This window comes from Pipistrellus kuhlii, unplaced genomic scaffold, assembly GCF_014108245.1.
Source record: "Pipistrellus kuhlii isolate mPipKuh1 unplaced genomic scaffold, mPipKuh1.p scaffold_m20_p_2, whole genome shotgun sequence".
Lineage (NCBI taxonomy): Eukaryota > Metazoa > Chordata > Mammalia > Chiroptera > Vespertilionidae > Pipistrellus > Pipistrellus kuhlii.
Genome location: NW_023425515.1, coordinates 39,054,134 through 39,071,314, shown reverse-complemented (window position 1 = coordinate 39,071,314; position 17,181 = coordinate 39,054,134). Strand labels below are relative to the sequence as shown.

Sequence of the window (17,181 nt, the reverse complement as noted above, 5' to 3'; positions counted from 1 at the left end):
ATGTTTCTATCTCTCTCACTCTTTCCCTTCCTCTCTGAAATCAATAAATATATATTTAAAAATAATATATTTGAATAGGTGAAATATCTTTTAGAAAGACAAAGAATTCCAGAATAGACCATGTGCTCTGTGGTTTAATATCAACCCAGGAACCAAGAGGTCACGTTTAGATTTCCTGGTCAGGGCACATGCCCAGGTTTTGGGCTAGATCCCCAGAGTGGGGTGTGCAGGAGGCAGCTGATCGATGATGTTTTTCTCTCATTGGTATTTCTATTTCTCTATCATTCTCCCATCCTCTCTTTCTACAATTCAATATAAACATGTTTTTATTTTACAAAGGCAAAGACTTCCAAATTAAGTTAAAAACAAATTAATATATTACATTTTTTTTAAAGAATAATGTAATATAAAGGATAAAAGTAGATCAAACACAATGGATGATAAAACTATATGAAGTAAATATAAACAGAAAAAAGATCTAGCGTATTACTAATACTGGACAAAGGAAAATTCAAGGTAACAAAAAAACTCATGATGGTAGTAAAGAAGATAATTTTATATTTATAAAGATATAGGACTTGTATACATGCATATAAGTACAACCAATAGACACAAAACTCTGGGGAGGGAGGGTATGTATAGGGGGGGGAAATGTTAAAATATGTACACAGATTATAATTTAATAAAAAAAGATATAGTCTAGAAGCATGGAGTTAAAATACAGAAGACAGAAATTAGATATATATGTGAGAAATAGATTAAAATAATGGTGGTGGAGAAATTTTATATACAACTATATATTTAAGGTAGACCAACTGGACAAAAAAATAACATAATAAAAATGAATAAAATAATAAAAAAGTATTTAGGTGGTATGACCTAAATGACTTAAATGATATTTTTATAACTCTGACACAGATATTTTGAATTGCTTTTTTAAAATATATTTTTTATTGATTTTTTTACAGACAGGAACAGAGAGGGATAGAAAGTTAGGAACATCGATGAGAGAGTAACATCGATCAGCTGCTTCCTGCACACTACCTATTGGGGATGTTCCAGCAACCAAGGTACATGCCCTTGACCAGAATGGAAATTGGGAACCTTCAGTCTGTAGGCTGATGCTCTAGCCACTGAGCCAAACTGGTTAGGGCTGAATTGCTTTTATGTTAGGTTACAAGAAAGGCTCAGTACATTTCCAAAATGAAAGAATACTTTCAATGTCCTTTGATCTCAGCACCAAAAGAAGAAGATTTCTAAAAATATATTTAAACAAATAAACAAGAACCTATCTACTTGGAAATCTAAACACATTTGCCTAAATAGTCAGGGTCTTATTTGGAAAAGGAAAAATATAAAAAACAAAACAAGAAAACTGAGAAGTTTACAGAATGTTGACAGAGCCGCACTTGAAATCATACTCATGGCTTTATATGCTTTTGAAATTTAAAGAGAAAGAGGCAAGAAACAAACAAGACAACCTCAAACCGAGTTTATTTATATCAGAAAGTTAGAAAAAGGAAAAGAATAATAAATAGCCTTAAACAAAACAAAAAAGGCAGAAACAATAAAGCAAAACTGATGAACTAGAAAACAGAAACCATTAATAAATCTAAATGGTCATTCTTGGGATAAGAAAAAAAAAATCAAATGCAAAAAAAAAGCATCATAGCAAAGGTAAAAAGATGCTAAAAGTATAAGAGAATAATTATGAACAAGTGAATGCTACTTTAAATCCCAACGAAATGGACTCTTTTCTGGAAAACTATAAATAACTAACACTAACTTAAACACAAGAACAAATTTAAATGGACCAGTAACTGAAGAACAGAGAATACTATCATTACTCTCAACTTCCATTCCTTTTCTCACCTCCAAACAACATAGATGTTTTACAGATAAATAATTTTTTAAAATTAAAGAAACATTTAGTTCTTTGCTATGTAAACTGTTTCTGAATATAGAAAATAGTGACTCAAGTCAAAAAATAGTGGCTAACCATCTAACTACAAAATAGAAGGCACCAGGAAAAGAGGAAGACCAAATATGACATGGACTGATGACTCCATAAGAGAAGCCACAGAAATGAGTCTACAGGTGCTCAACAGAGCTGTTTGGGTAACGACAGTGTGGCCATCACTCATTCATAGGGTCATGAGGAGTCAGAGCTGACTCAACTGCATGTAACACATATCCAATTCATTCTAGAAAACTATAATCTGAACACCAAAACCTGAAAAAATAGGATGCACACACAAACACACTAAGAAAACTATCAAACCACTTGCACTTATAAAGATGTAGATTTCTTAAACTAAAAATAAAATCCAAATGCACATTTAAAGAATAATTAACACTAGGCAAATAGAGTTTATGAATCTAGAGGTTATTATTAAAAAGTTGTCAAAACAACGTAACAGATTAAATTAGAAATACGTAACATGATATTTGAATACATATTTAAAGCATTTGTTAAATTCTAACACAAATTTTTTTTCTTAAATTAAAAAAATTTGTAGGTGTCACCTTGGTTAAATATATAAGCTTCAAGTGTACAATTCTATAATATGTCATCTGTATATTGAAGTGAGTGTTTACTACCCAAAGTCAAGTCTCCTTCTGTCATCACTTATCCCCCTTTTATTTTCTTCTACTTTCCCCCAACCCCTTTCTCTCTGGTAATCTGTCTGTGAGTTTTTGGGATTTTGTTTTTTTGCTTAATTCTTTCAACTTTCTCACCTAACCCCACGAGTTGTCTCCCCTCTGAAAGCTGTCAGTTTTTTTCTCTATATCTATCGATAAGAGTCTGTTAACACCAATTTCTTACTAAAAAAACAAACGAAGTTCTTTAAAAGCAGGAATGTAAGGATGTAAAGATGCTTCTTTAATATGAATGCCTACTTGGAACCCATAGCAAATATTATAAATGACAAAATTCTAGAGATGTTTCCAATAAAATCAAGAGTGAAACACAAATATGTGTGGAATATGTCTGGAAGTTTCCTCAATTCATTGAGACACAGAACAAAACTTGAGCATTGGAAAAAAGGAGATAAAATAATACCTTATTTTACACATAGGACAATCAAAGGAAAGAATGCAAAGCTGTTAGAGTTAATCAGAGCTAACTTGCTGAATATAAGGTAAATATATCTAAATTGATACATTTATATAAAAATAATATTAAAAAAATAAAATGGTTTAATTCTTCAGAGCAATAATAAAAAATAAACAAATAAACAAAAAACATGCTTACAAAACTTAGAAATAACTTCAGTGAGCAATGTTCTGGACATATAAATAAAATTACACCACTTTTAGAAGTTTAAAATAAAATTTGATTAAGTATACATGTATGCCAAGTTCTTGACTGAAAAGATAAAATATAATACACACATCAATTCTTCTTAAATTAATTTAAATATATTTTTCTTGATTTCAGAGAGGAAGGGAAAGGGAGAGAGACATAGAAACATCAATGATGAGAGAGACTCATTGATTGGCTCCCTCCTGAACACCCCCTACTAGGGATCAAGAGCATGTGCCTTTAACTGAATTGAACCTAGATCCCTTTTGTCTGCAGTCCGATGTTCTATTCACTGAACCAAACCAGCCAGGACCCCTCTATCACTTTTGATATTTACATTTACTTTATATATTAAATGAATATGTATCTACACTTATATATATTTTTTTAACTTACCATGTTATAACCATTTTACTAAGTCACTAAAAAAATCTGTAAGCATACTTTCAATGGCTGCATATATTCTACTGAATGGATATACTGTAATTTATTTAAACATTCACTAATGTTGAAAACATTTCCAATGTTTTTCTATTGATAATAATGCTGAATGTAATATCTTATTGTCTGAGTTTCTCATTTTCTTCCCACATAATGGAATTGTAGAAGTAGAATAACAGACTAAGGGCTTGAAGCAATCACCTGTTTTAAGTAGTTTTCTGCTAAAATGCAAATGTCCCTGAGATGGTCATTGTACCTTAGGTATCCACACATGCACTAACTACTGCCACCTTGTGATACACTCTTGTAACATAACTTTGGTTCTGATAAAGTGATGGAGGCTCAGGATTGTTATTAAAAATAAAGGAAGGAGCTGAAACCGGTTTGGCTCAATGGATAGAGCATCGGCTTGGGGACTGAAGGGACCCGGGTTCGATTCCGGTCAAGGGCATATACCTTGGTTGCGGGCATATCCCCAGTGGGGGGCGGGGGGGTGCAGGAGGCAGCTGATCGGTGACTCTCTCTCATCGATGTTTCTAACTCTCTATCTCTCTCCCTTCCTCTCTGTACAAAATCAATAAAATATATTAAAAAAAATAAAAATAAAAAAAATAAAGGAAGGAAAGGGGAGGGGAGAGAATAAAATAAGCAAAGGCAAGTTTGAAGTTAAGGAGAGTCTTGGGCAGAGCTCAGGAGCACCGGGAAGGACCTTAGAGGTGGGGCAGGATAGGAGACAGGAAAATGTGAAGACATGAAAGGACAAACTTGATAGGACATCATTTTATATCAGGCACTGGTTATACATACAAATGCTTATTGCCAATAGATGTACAGAGTTTGTTAAGTAAGGCAGCTTGACTAGTGACATGGAGAATGTGGCTGTGAATTCATGCATGTCATCTAAAATCTTAGAGGCCAAGTCTTCCTAGGTATCTGAGTATTCCCACACCTGTAAATACTGGATACCAAATGCTAATAACTTTATAATTTGATTTTAGCCTACTTACACCTTTGAGAAGGGCCTTGCAGTCTCGGGTTAAGACTTTAAAATTCTCCTTGGAACAATTAGTTTGCTCAATTAAGTAAGTAACTTCATAGTTCCATCCGGACTCCATCTGAAACAATGTTGAATTGAATAGTTAAAGGGCAGTTTAAACATTATTCAGTGTATTATAAGGAACTTAGAATACTGCCTGGCATATTTAAAGTACTCAAACATATAAACTATTATTGCTAGGCAAATGTCATTATTGAATAAGTATTAAGCACTTTATGACTCTCACACTCCTCAACACACACACACATTCCGATAAATCTATATATATATAAAAGCCTAAGTCACCATGGCAACTGAAACAATTGAACAGTTGACTGAACCGGCTGTGTGGGGTGACCAGGTTGGCAGGGGGTTATTGAAGGACGACCAAACCACTGAGCAGTAGACTACATAGGGCAACCGGGTTGGTAGGAGGGTTAGTGATGGGTGACCAAATGACTGAGCAAGCAGGCTGCTTGGGGCTTCCAGGCTGGCAGGAGGCCAGCTGGGAGTGACCAGGCCAGCAGGGAGGAGCAGTTAGGGGCAACCAGGCCAGCGGAGGAGGGCAGTTAGGAGTGATCAGGCTGGTGGGGCTGGCAATTAGGGGTGACCAGGTCGTGGGGCAGGGCAGTTAGGGGCAACTAGGCCAGTGGGAAGGACTGTTGGGGGCAATCAGGCCAGCAAGCAGAGGCAGTTAGGGGTGATCAGACCAGATGTGGGGCAGTGATGGGTGGTCAGACCAGCAGGCAAAAGTGGTTAAGGGTGATCAGGCTGGCCAGGGGGGAGGAGGAGGGAGGAAGGCAGTTAGGGGCAATCAGGCAGGCAGGCAGGTGGACGGTTAGGAGCCAGTAATCCAGGATTGTGAGAGGGATGTCTGACTGCCAGTTTTGGACAAATACATGGGATTGGACCTAAACCATCAGTCGGACATCCCCCAAGGGATTTTGGATTGGAGAGAGTGCAGGCTGGGCTTGAGGGGACCTGGACCCTCTCCCTCCCATGCACGAATTTGATGAACTGGGCCTCTAGTCTGAAAATAAAAGGCAATATATAGGTGGAATTACTGTATTTCTTTAAGAAAAACTTAGCAACATTTCCTCAGCCAGCCAACAGAAAAATAATGAGCTTTTGAATTTTGTGAAATATTAATAATACTCTTTTAGAACCTTAAAAAAACCTTGGAGCTAGAATGGCCTTTACTGATAAGTTCTCAAGTTCCCAGACAGTAAGCCAGTACTTTCTGTGCTGCTTTATCTTAGGCTAGTCCCACCCAGATAGCTGCTATGAACATAATTGAGTAGAACAAGCTCTTGCATGAAGGGAAGTTGGGTGGTCTATTGAAAGCAGGGACTGTTACTGACTAACATAAGTCCCTCATAATTAGACACTGAAATTATGACCCAGTCAACTGTCACTAAAAACTTAGTAAAGTGGGTCAATGAAAAGGCCAGATTTCCAAGTATTTCTTTTTTTTTAATGATATGAAAACTATAATTTAGAGAGTTCAGAAAATTTAGAAAGTTCTCAGAAAGCCATGCCACCTGTTTGGGTACCATATAATATTTTGGAGTCATGTTTGACTCATGATAGCTAAGTGATAATGTAATTTTCTCAAAACCTTAAGGCTAGACTGATCTTTTCATCTCACCATCTCTCAGAAAAACATGTATTTCTGACTACCCATTCATTAAAACCCACCTCAGAGCCAGGGTTCTGATTAGCCACACTTTTCCCCTTTATATATTGCAGTTTCTGAATCACTTTGACTCAAGAGAAAGATCTTTACCTCCTATGCCAGTCAGATGAGGACAAAAAGAGCTGCCTCACCACTGGTCATGGAATCATAGGTTTTCTATTGACCAATGGTTTATTTTAGGCAATGAAACCCTAAACATAAAGATCAAGCAAATTTTAACAATACTGTGAGAAATGAAAACTAAAGCACAAACCTGTCTCTGTGCCTTTTTTACTTCTTTCACAGCAAAGAGGTGGGAATGATCAGTGTGGTTGTTAAAATGTTGAATGGCATGTCTCAGAACAGGGTCCAAGTCATGGGGGACTGTTGTTATGGGGTACACACAGCCATGGCATTCATACTCGGAGGTCACCACAGGGCCCTTGGCTTGACAAAGAAAAAGTAGACAAAAGGGCAGCGTTAATGAGCAAAACCCACATTCAGATACATTGTCCTAAATAAGTAAGATAATTTTGAAGACTATGGTAAGCAGACTTGCTAGTAAATTCTATTATGTATTAGGAAAAGGGAACACAGGATTGCTTTTTAAGAAAAATATATGTTTTATTGATTTTTTATTTTTATTTATTTTTTACAGAGAGGAAGGGAGGGGGATAGAGAGCTAGAAACATTGATGAGAGAGAAACATCGACCAGCTGCCTCCTGCACAGCCCCTACCAGGGATGTGCCTGCAACCAAGGTACATGTCCTTGACTGAAATCAAACCCAGGACTTTTCAGTCTATATGCTGACGCTCTCTCCACTGAGCCAAGCCGGTTTCAGCAGAACTGCTTTTTTCAGAATGGAAAAAATCTAATATTAACTTAGAAACAATTTATGTGCATACTATTGTGCATAATTATTTTAAATTTATTAAAAAATCATTGTAGTGCCCTAGCTGGTTTGGTTGTTCAGTGGATAGAACGTTGGCCTGCGGAATTACGAAGAGACCTGAGTTCAATTCTGGTCAAGGCATATGTCTGAGTTGGGGGCTTGATCCTCAGTGGGGGGTGTGCATGAGGAGGCCAATCATTGCTTCTCACTAATCATTGATGTTTCTATCTCTGTCCCTTTCCCTTCCTATCTAAAATCAATGAAATTACTAGTAGTAATTGCAGAACAATAAGGTGTGGCAAAGAGCTTTTTCTCTCCTAGTATATAAGTGCAGTGTTCTGCATCATGTGAAAATTTGCTTATGAGATAAAGTTCTTAGACTAAGTAATAAAAAACAATTCCAACATTTTTTAAAAAAATTGTGATTTCTTTTCTGTTTTCAACTGCTTTTCTTTGAATGCCACTTCTTGCAAGAGCTGAAACTCAAGAAATATAGTTTTCCTTATGGATGACTAAGGCCAAGACACAAAATTGCTCCTCCATTGATGTTCAGAAGTATTGCTGAGGATGCTATTCTTGAGTCTCCTATACTAAAACCCTATCTTGCAAAAGGCCAGTTCTGGGTTGGCTTTTGTGATTAACATTCCCTAGATGTGCCCATTCTTCTGCACCCAGCCACCGTGCCACCAGAGGGAAGGAGCTAATAGTGGTTATATCTCTGCATAAGTGGCTCCATTTTTACAAGGTCTAGTATATCAACTCTATTAATTGATAGCTATGGGATACTGGGGAAGATATTTAACTGTGCTGGGCCTGGGTTTCCTCATTTGTAAATGAGAGCATTAACACTTGCCTTATAGAATTGTTGTGAGGATTAAATAAATCAACATATGTAAAACAATTAGCACTGAAGCTAGCAACAGGTGCTCAATAAATGTCAGCCATGATTACTTTTATTCTGATGATGATTACATTCTTATGCTTGTAACTTCAAGCCTGCCATCTAGTTTCAATCTTCAGTAACCCTCTGCAGTGAGAATTACTGTGATTCCATTTTCAGGAAAAGGGGAATAAAAAAGGTGAAGAGCTTTTGAAGGATTGCAGGCCGGATCTGACTTCAAATCCTATGCTTTTCTGGCTCTAGGACACCCCTGTAATTGAAGCATGTGGCATGTTTTCTAGTCCTTTCTCAGAGCATTTGCACACCCTTAATTGAGAGCTGCTGATCAGGGAGAGTCCAGGGGATGACTGGCAGGAGCCTGGCACCACCTCAGGACTCTGTCACCACAGACCCCAACCCCCACCAAGGCTGCAAATGGCCTTGTGCAGCCACCCACTGCCCTCTGGGAAGGGGCTTTGTCCAGTTTATGCTCCTGGGCAGTGCCACCCTATATATCAGCTACCTGGAGTAACGTGGCAGGTCTGGGTTGTCACGGAGAAATCCCTATCCCGATGCCTCTTCCTTATGGTGGCCGTGCATTCTCCTGTGGCCTAGAAAGAAAGAAAAAGGAGACCATTTATCTTGATCTTTCAGATGGAGAAGTGCACCTAGTGCTGTTGCTAAGTATGGCTTTTCTCTTGTTTAAAACTTGAGATTCTTTTCTAACAGAGTTTTGAGACACAAGAATGAAATGATTTTGTAGCTTAATCATTATTATTTACAAGTCATTGATATTCATGAGATGTCCTGAGGAGAGGCGGTGTAGATAGTGAGATTTAAAATAATGTTATGTTTGGAGCACTGGACATATTTCTTTTTCACCAAGGTGAACACAATGCCCTAAAACTAGCCTGCCAGACTCTCTTCTTAAGGTTCAACTTCAGCCAAAACCAGTTTGGCTCAGTGGTAGAGCATTGGTCTGTTGACTGAAAGGTCCCAGGTTCGATTCCGGTCAGAGGCATGTACTTTGGTTGCGGGCACATACCCGGTAGGGGGTGTGCAAGAGGCAGCTGGTCGATGTTTCTCTCTCATCAATGTTTCTAGCTCTCTATCTCTCTCACTTCCTCTCTGTAAAAAAATCAATAAAATATATTTTAAAAAAAAGGTTCAACTTCAGGGTTCAACTGTACAGAGGATGTGGAGTTTTTGATACCATGGTAATACCCAGTTATTCACAGAAAAGGAGCAAAGGGAAGGCCAAATAGACACAGGCCCAGTAAAATCTGGGTGAGGTAGGGCAGGTACTTGTCTGTCAGTCACACCTGGGAACATTGGTTTGGCCAATGCAAGCACAGGAAGATTTCAGATATTAAACTTCTAAACAAAGTTCTCTCTCTTGCACACTTCCCTGCATGCTCCCTTATGGCCCCCAGCCATAATTCCCCCCTCCCCCCCCAACCCCCAAACACACATACAATGGACTGATAGATGGCCCATAGCCTGATGCTTTGCCTCACCCAGCTCCACCATGGAATGGAAACTTGGCACATTGGTTTGGCTTTTGGCTCTCTGAATCCCCAGCTGCTCCTCTTTTAGGACTGGTTTAAGGGAAATGGCACTTTAGAAATGCAGATGTGTAATTCCACACAAATAAAGATCTCTCATCTTCCTGTGTGACTCTTAGAAAATCCTTTTTTTCAAGATATCGTGAGGACCAGTTCCCCAATGTCCAGTGGAAAAAGGAATCCCTCACTTCCCACCAGTGGACACCCCATTGCCATTAATTACATTTTGACACATTAAAAAGGTGAGTCCATGGACTCTGAAAAGAGTGGATTGCTTTCTGGCAGATACTGGCTGTTAGCTCCCTTAGGTAAGGCCAAATAACCAGCTGTGGTATGGCAAGCAGATGTTAGGCATTTGGTTAAGAGACCTTGTTAATAAAACAAGATTTTTTCATATGTATGTCCTTTCATCTTCCAATTTAGGTCAATTTCACCTCCCTCTTACTAAGGAGTCCAGGGTTAAAAGTGGTCAGCTAATTAGAGGCAGAGTAAAATTCCAACTCAGGTCTGCACAAACAAAGCACCCAGTTGGTCATAGGAATCCCCTCTTCACGGAAAAGCTTTCTCCACATCTCATGGTTGGCCTCTCATGTCCTGTCTATGCAAGAACATAGACATCAACCATTTGACTTTTCTACACACTTGAGAGTTTATGTGCACAAACAATAAACAGTACTCATCACCTTCAGCACTAATAGAATAATTTGGCAATCTCCATTGAGAAAACTGGAAGCTCCGAACCATCACACTTACAGCTTGCTCAGATTCTTTGTAGTCACACTCCTTCCAGGGTATGCCACTTTGAACAGAACAGTTGCCTTCCTTCACTTCGTACTTGACAGAATAAAGTACGTCATGGTCTACCTGGAAAAAAAGCAATCAAAGTTACCTAAGGCTCATTCAAGTGACAACAGCAGACCATTAGAGAGGGATCTGGTGCAGTTATGAATATTGATATTGATTTAATTCAACAAGAGCAAATCATTTACTAAATATACTAAAAGTTATAAGTAGTTGTAAGAATGTTCATAATATATTTATAAACATGTATTTTCAAGTAACAAAGTAGTGTACAAAGTATTACCTTATTTTTGTAGAAAGCAATGTACATGCACATATATGGTTTTAAAAGCCTTAAAAGTTATGAGCAAAGCTGTTAACATGTTGCTCTAAGTGGTGGGTGTAGAGTAAAAGATACTTTCTTCTTTAAAGAAACATTCCTAAATTGTCTAAGTATTTTTTAAAACAAATATATATTACTTTTACAATAAAAAAACAAACCAACAAACAAGAGTACTTTCTTAATTTTTTGAAAAAAATGTTAACAGCTATCCCTGGATGATGAGATTAATTATGGGTAATTTTAGTAACCTTATTTGGTTCGGTTTGGTTTCTATTGATATTTAAAAATATATATATATATATATTTTATTGGTTTTTATACAGAGGAAGAGAGAGGGATAGAGAGCTAGAAACATCAATGAGAGAGAAACATTGATCAGCTGCCTCCTGTACATCCCCCACTGGGGATGCACCCACAACCAAGGTACATGCCCTTGACCAGAATCGAACCCGGGACCCTTCAGTCCGCAGGCTGACACTCTATCCACTGAGCCAACCGGTTTTGGCTGTTTTCTATTTTTTTCTAACATGCCATAATAAATAAAACTTTAAATCCTAAAGGTTCTGAGTGAGATGAGCTTTTAGATGCAAAATGTTGGAGCAGCAAGAGACCTAAGAAGTGATGTTGCCTTGTCCCTCACTTTGCAGGTGAGAGAAAGAAGGCCCAAGGAGAGAGAGCAGAGCTTAGGCAGCCTCGAATCTTGGAAAGGCAAAGCCAACCCAGACCTGGTTCTCCTGAGTGCAGGGGCAGTGCTCTCTCAGAGAATTTGCATCTGGGAGTAGATGGAGTCAAATGCGACAGTTCAGCGGTTCCTTTTCAGATCTCAGATTTTTACAAAGCAGTAGGTGATAGTGATTCTATGGACATTTTAGAATAAACAAAACAAAAACCCAACAACCACACATTTGCCACAGATGTCAGTAAGTCAATGTCAATAATAGCAATAAAACATTACTGAGGGCACCAGGACTCCCATGACTACACTAGTTTGTAAAACAAAATGGCTCAATGTTACTTTAAAAAACAAACAAAAATAAAAACAAAAAGCCCATTGCACTTTTTTTTTTTTATCTTATCATGTCAAATGGATGGATTTTTTCTTCCACTGAAGGAAACTATGACAGAGACATAGTGATATTCATTTGAACAAACTATTAAGTTTGTGATTTTTAACTTTGATTTTTTTTCCCCTTTAAATATAATTTGTTTTCGCCGAAACCAGTTTGGCTCAGTGGATAAAGCGTCGGCCTGCGGACTGAAAGGTTCCAGGTTCGATTCCGGTCAAGGGCATATACCTTGGTTGTGGGCACATCCCCAGTAGGGGTTGTGCAAGAGGCAGCTGGTCGATGTTTCTCTTTCATCGATGTTTCTAACTCTCTATGCCTCTTGATTCTTCTCTGTGTAAAATCAATAAAATATATTAAAAATAAATAAATAAAACTTCCCCCTTTAAAAAAATATAATTTGTCTTTTTTCCAGAATAATAATTTTTAATAAGTTTTTATTGTTCATATTATTACAAATGTTCCTTTTTTTCTCCTCCACCATTGCTCTCCTCCACCAGGTTCCCACCCCACCCTCTGCCCTTTCCCCACTCCCCATTGTCCTCATCCATAGGTGCACAGTTTATGTTCAGTCTCTTCCCACATCCCCCTCTCCCCTTTTCCCCAAGAATCGTCAGTTCACTCCCCTTCCATACCTCTGATTCTATTATATTCAACAGTTAATATTGTTCATCAGATTTTTTTAATTTCCTTGTTTTTCAGATTCACTTTTTGATAGTTACATATTTGTTGTTCATAATTTTTATCTTTATTTACTTTCTCTTCTGAAAGAACCCTCCTCAGCAATTCATATAATTTTGGTTTGGTGTTGATAAACTCCCTTAGCTTTTTTTTTATTAGTGAAGCTCTTTATCTGACCTTCGATTCTGAGTGATAGCTTTGCTGGATAGATTATCTTTGGCTGTAGGTTCTTACTATTCATCACCTTGAATATTTCTTGCCATTCCCGTTTGGCCTGCATGGTTTCTGTTGAGAAGTCAGCTGACAATCGTATAGGTGCTCCTTTATAGGTAACTACCTTCTTTGCTCTTGCTGCTTTTAATATTCTCTCTTTATCTTTTGCTCTTGGAATTTTATTTTATTTTTATTTATTTATTTATTTATTCATTTATTCATTTATTCATTTATTTTTATTTTTACATATTTTATTGATTTTCCCCCCTCTCTCCCTCCCACACATCCCCTCCCTCCCCAGAGTTTTATGTCCATTGGTTGTACTTATATGCATGGATACAAGTCCTTCAGTTGATCTATTATCTCCCCCAGATCCTCCTCCCCTCCCCGCTGAAATTTGACACTCTGCTTGTTGCTTTACTGTCTCTGAATCTATCTTTTGGTTCATCAGTTTATAATGATCTTTATTATCCACAAATGAGTGAGGTCATGTGGTGTTTCTCTTTCATTGATTGGCTTATTTCACTCAGCATGCTGTTCTCCAATTCCATCCAGGTTGCTGCAAATGATGAGAATTCCTTCTTTTTTATGGCAGCATAGTATTCCATTGTGTAGATGTACCATGGCTTTTGGATCCAATCATCTGCTGACGGACACCTAGGCTGTTTCCAAATTCTGGCTATTGTAGATTGTGCTGCTATGAACATAGGGGTGCATATATCCTTTCTGATTGTTGTTTCTAGTTTCTTGGGATATATTCCTAGGAGTGGGATTACTGGATCAAATGGGAGTTCCATTTTCAGTTTTTTGAGGAAATTCCACACTGTTCTCCACAGTGGTTGCACCAGTCTGCATTCCCACCAGCAGTGCACAAGGGTTCCTTTTTCTCCGCAACCTCGCCAACACTTGTTGTTTGTTGATTTGTTGATGTTGGCCATTCTGACAGGTGTGAGATGGTACCGCATTGTTGTTTTGATTTGCATCTCTCGGACAATTAGTGACTTTGAGCATGTTTTCATGTGTCTTTTGGCCTTCCTTCTGTCTTCTTTTGAAAATATTCTATTTAGGTCCATTGCCCATTTTTTTATTGGATCATTCATCTTCCTTTTATTTAGTTGTATAAGCTGTCTGTAGATGTTGGAAATTAAACCTTTATCAGTGATAACATTTGCAAATATGTTCTTCCACACAGTGGGCTTTCTTGTTGTTTTGTTGATGGTTTCTTTTGCTGTAAAAAAGCTTTTTATTTTGATGTAGTCCCATTTGTTTATTTTCTCTTTAGCTTCCATTGCCCTAGGGGTAGTATCAGTGAAGAAGTTCTTTTGGCATACGTTTGAGATTTTGCAGCCTGTGGATGCTTCTAGTATTTTTATGGTTTCCCATCTGATGTTTAAGTCCTGCATCCATTTTGAGTTTATTTTTGTGTATGGTGTAAGTTGGTGATCTAGTTTCATTCTTTTGGATGTGTCTGCCCAATTTTCCCAACACCATTTATTGAAGACACTGTCTTGACTCCATTGTATATTCTTGCCTCCTTTGTCAAATATTAATTGAGCATAGTGATTTGGGTTGATATCTGGGTTCTCGATTCTATTCCATTGATCTATATGTCTGTTCTTGTGCCAGTACCAGGCTGTTTTGAGAACAGTGGCTTTGTAATACAGTTTGAAGTCCGGTATTGAGATCCCTCCTACTTTACCCTTCTTTCTTAGGATTGCTGTGGCTATTCGGGGTCTTTTATTGTTCCAAATGAACTTTTGGAGAGTTCTTTCTAGGTCAGTGAAATATGCCGTTGGTATTTTAATGGGGAGTGCATTGAACCTATAGATTCCTTTAGGAAGTATGGACATTTTGATGATGTTGATTCTACCAATCCATGAACATGGTACATTCTTCCATCTCCTTAAGTCTTCCTCTATCTCTTTTTTCAGTGTCGTGTAGTTTTCTGCATATAGGTCCTTTACTTCCTTAGTTAAATTTATTCCTAGGTATCTTAATTTTTTTGGTGCGATGGTAAATGGAATTGCTTTTTTAGTGTCTGTTTCTGCAGTTTCACTGTTGGTGTATAGAAATGCCATGGATTTCTTGGCATTAATTTTGTATCCTGCTACATTGTCAAATTCATTTATTAAGTCAATTAGTTTTTTAATGGAGTCTTTTGGTTTTTTTATGTACAATATCATGTCATCTGCAAATAAGGATAACTTTACTTCTTCTTTTTCAATTTGGATGCCTTTTATTTCCTCCTCTTGTCTAATTGCAATGGCTAGTACTTCCAGTACTATGTCAAACAGGAGTGGTGAGAGTAGGCATCCCTGTCTTGTTCCTGTTCTTAGAGGGAATGGTTTTAGTTTTTGCCCATTGAGTATAATGTTGGCTGTGGGTTTATCATATATGGCTTTTATTATGTTGAGGTATGTTCCTTGTACTCCCACCTTGTTAAGAGTTTTTATCAGGAAAGTGTGTTGGATTTTATCAAATGCTTTTTTTGCATCAATTGATATGACTATATGATTTTTATCTTTCAATTTGTTTATGTGATGTATCACATTTATTGATTTGCAGATATTGTACCATCCTTGCATTCCTGGAATAAATCCTACTTGGTCATGGTGTATGATCTTTCTGATGTTCTTCTGGAGTCGATTTGCTAGAATTTTGTTGAGGATTTTGGCATCTATGTTCATGAGGGATATTGGCCTGTAATTCTCTTTCATTGAGTTGTCTTTATCTGGTTTTGGTATTAGGGTGATGCTGGCTTCATAGAAGGAGTTTGGAAGTGTTCCTTCCTCTTGGATTTTTTGGAATAGTCTGAGGAGGATAGGTTTTAGTTTTTCCTTGAATGTTTGGTAAAACTCTCCTGTGAAGCCATCTGGCCCTGGGCTTTTGTTTGCTGGAAGCTTTTTGATGACTGTTTCAATTTCTTCCCAAGACACTGGTCTATTGAGATTTTTAGATTCTTCCTGATTGAGTTTTGGCAGTTTGTATTTTTCTAGGAATATGTCCATTTCTTCCAGGTTGTTCAGTTTGTTGGCATAGAGTTGTTTGTAGTATTTTGTAACAATCTGTTGTATTTCAGTGGGGTCTGTTGTTATTTCACCTCTTTCATTTCTGATTTTGTTTATTTGGGTACTCTCTCTTTGTTTCTTGGTTAGCCTGGCTAGAGGTCCATCTATCTTGTTTATTCTTTCAAAGAACCAGCTCTTGGTTTTGTTGATCTTATGTATTGTTTCTTTGGTCTCTATGTCGTTTATCTGTGCTCTGATTTTTGTTATTTCCTTCCTTCTGCTTACACTGGGCTTTTCTTGTTGCTCCTTTTCTAACTCTTTGAGTTGTACAGTTAGATCATCTGTTACCCTTTTTTCTAGTTTTTTTGCAATAGGCTTGTAAGGATATGAACTTCCCTCTCAAAACTGCTTTTGCTGTTTCCCATAGATTTTGGATTGTTGTGTTTTCATTGTCATTTGTTTCCAGGATGTTTTTAATTTCTTCCTTGATTTCTCTGGTAACCCAGTCCTTGTTTAATAGCATGCTGTTTAGTCTCGATGTGTTTGATTTCTTTGGATTATTTTTATTGTAGTTAATTTCCAGTTTTATGCCATTATGGTCTGAGAAGATACTTGATATGATTTCTATCTTCTTGAATTTGAAGAGACTTTGCCTATGTCCCAAAATGTGGTCTATCTTTGAGAATGTCCCATGTGCACTTGAGAAGAATGTATATTCTGTGGCTTTGGGGTGCAGTGTTCTGAAGATGTCAATTAATTCCATCTGGTCTAGTGAGTCATTAAGGATTGATATTTCTTTGCTGATTTTTTGTTTAGATGATTTGTCGAAGGGTGACAGTGGGGTATTAAAATCTCCTACTATGATTGTATTGCTATTAATCTCTCTCTTAATGTCCTCCAGCAGTTTTTTAATGTATTTGGTTGCTCCTGTATTGGGTGCATATATATTTACCAGGGTTATTTCTTCTTGTTGGATTGTTCCCTTTAGTATTATGAAGTGGCCTTCATTATCTCTTATTATGTCCTTCACTCTAAGATCTAATTTGTCAGATATAAGTATTGCTACCCCAGCTTTTTTTTCATTTCCATTTGCCTGGAAAACTTTTTTCCATCCCTTCACCCTCAGTCTGTGTGCATCTCTTTTTGTGAGGTGGGTTTCTTGTAGACAACAGATGTATGGGTCTTGTTTTCTTATCCAATCTGTTACCCTATGTCTTTTGATTGGAGCATTTAATCCATTTACATTTAAGGTTATTATTGATAGGTACTCATTTGATGCCATTTTTATTTTATA

General features: G+C 37.4%; 1 protein-coding gene across 3 annotated transcripts in view; it reads right to left on the bottom strand.

Annotated features, from left to right (window-relative positions):
* LOC118724655 (kininogen-1) overlaps positions 1–17,181 on the bottom strand; it is a 101,530-nt gene that overhangs the window by 12,146 nt on the left and 72,203 nt on the right. For 2 of the 3 annotated variants that reach the window (XM_045583780.1, XM_045583779.1), the window contains exons 3-5: positions 8,757–8,844; positions 6,734–6,906; positions 4,756–4,863 (exon numbers count right to left, since the gene is read on the bottom strand). In XM_045583780.1, the coding sequence (XP_045439736.1) occupies positions 4,756–4,863; positions 6,734–6,906; positions 8,757–8,844 (369 nt within the window). Of the gene's footprint in view, positions 1–4,755; positions 4,864–6,733; positions 6,907–8,756; positions 8,845–10,551; positions 10,663–17,181 lie in introns of all 3 variants that reach the window. The other variant, XM_036448212.2, reaches the window with a different exon arrangement.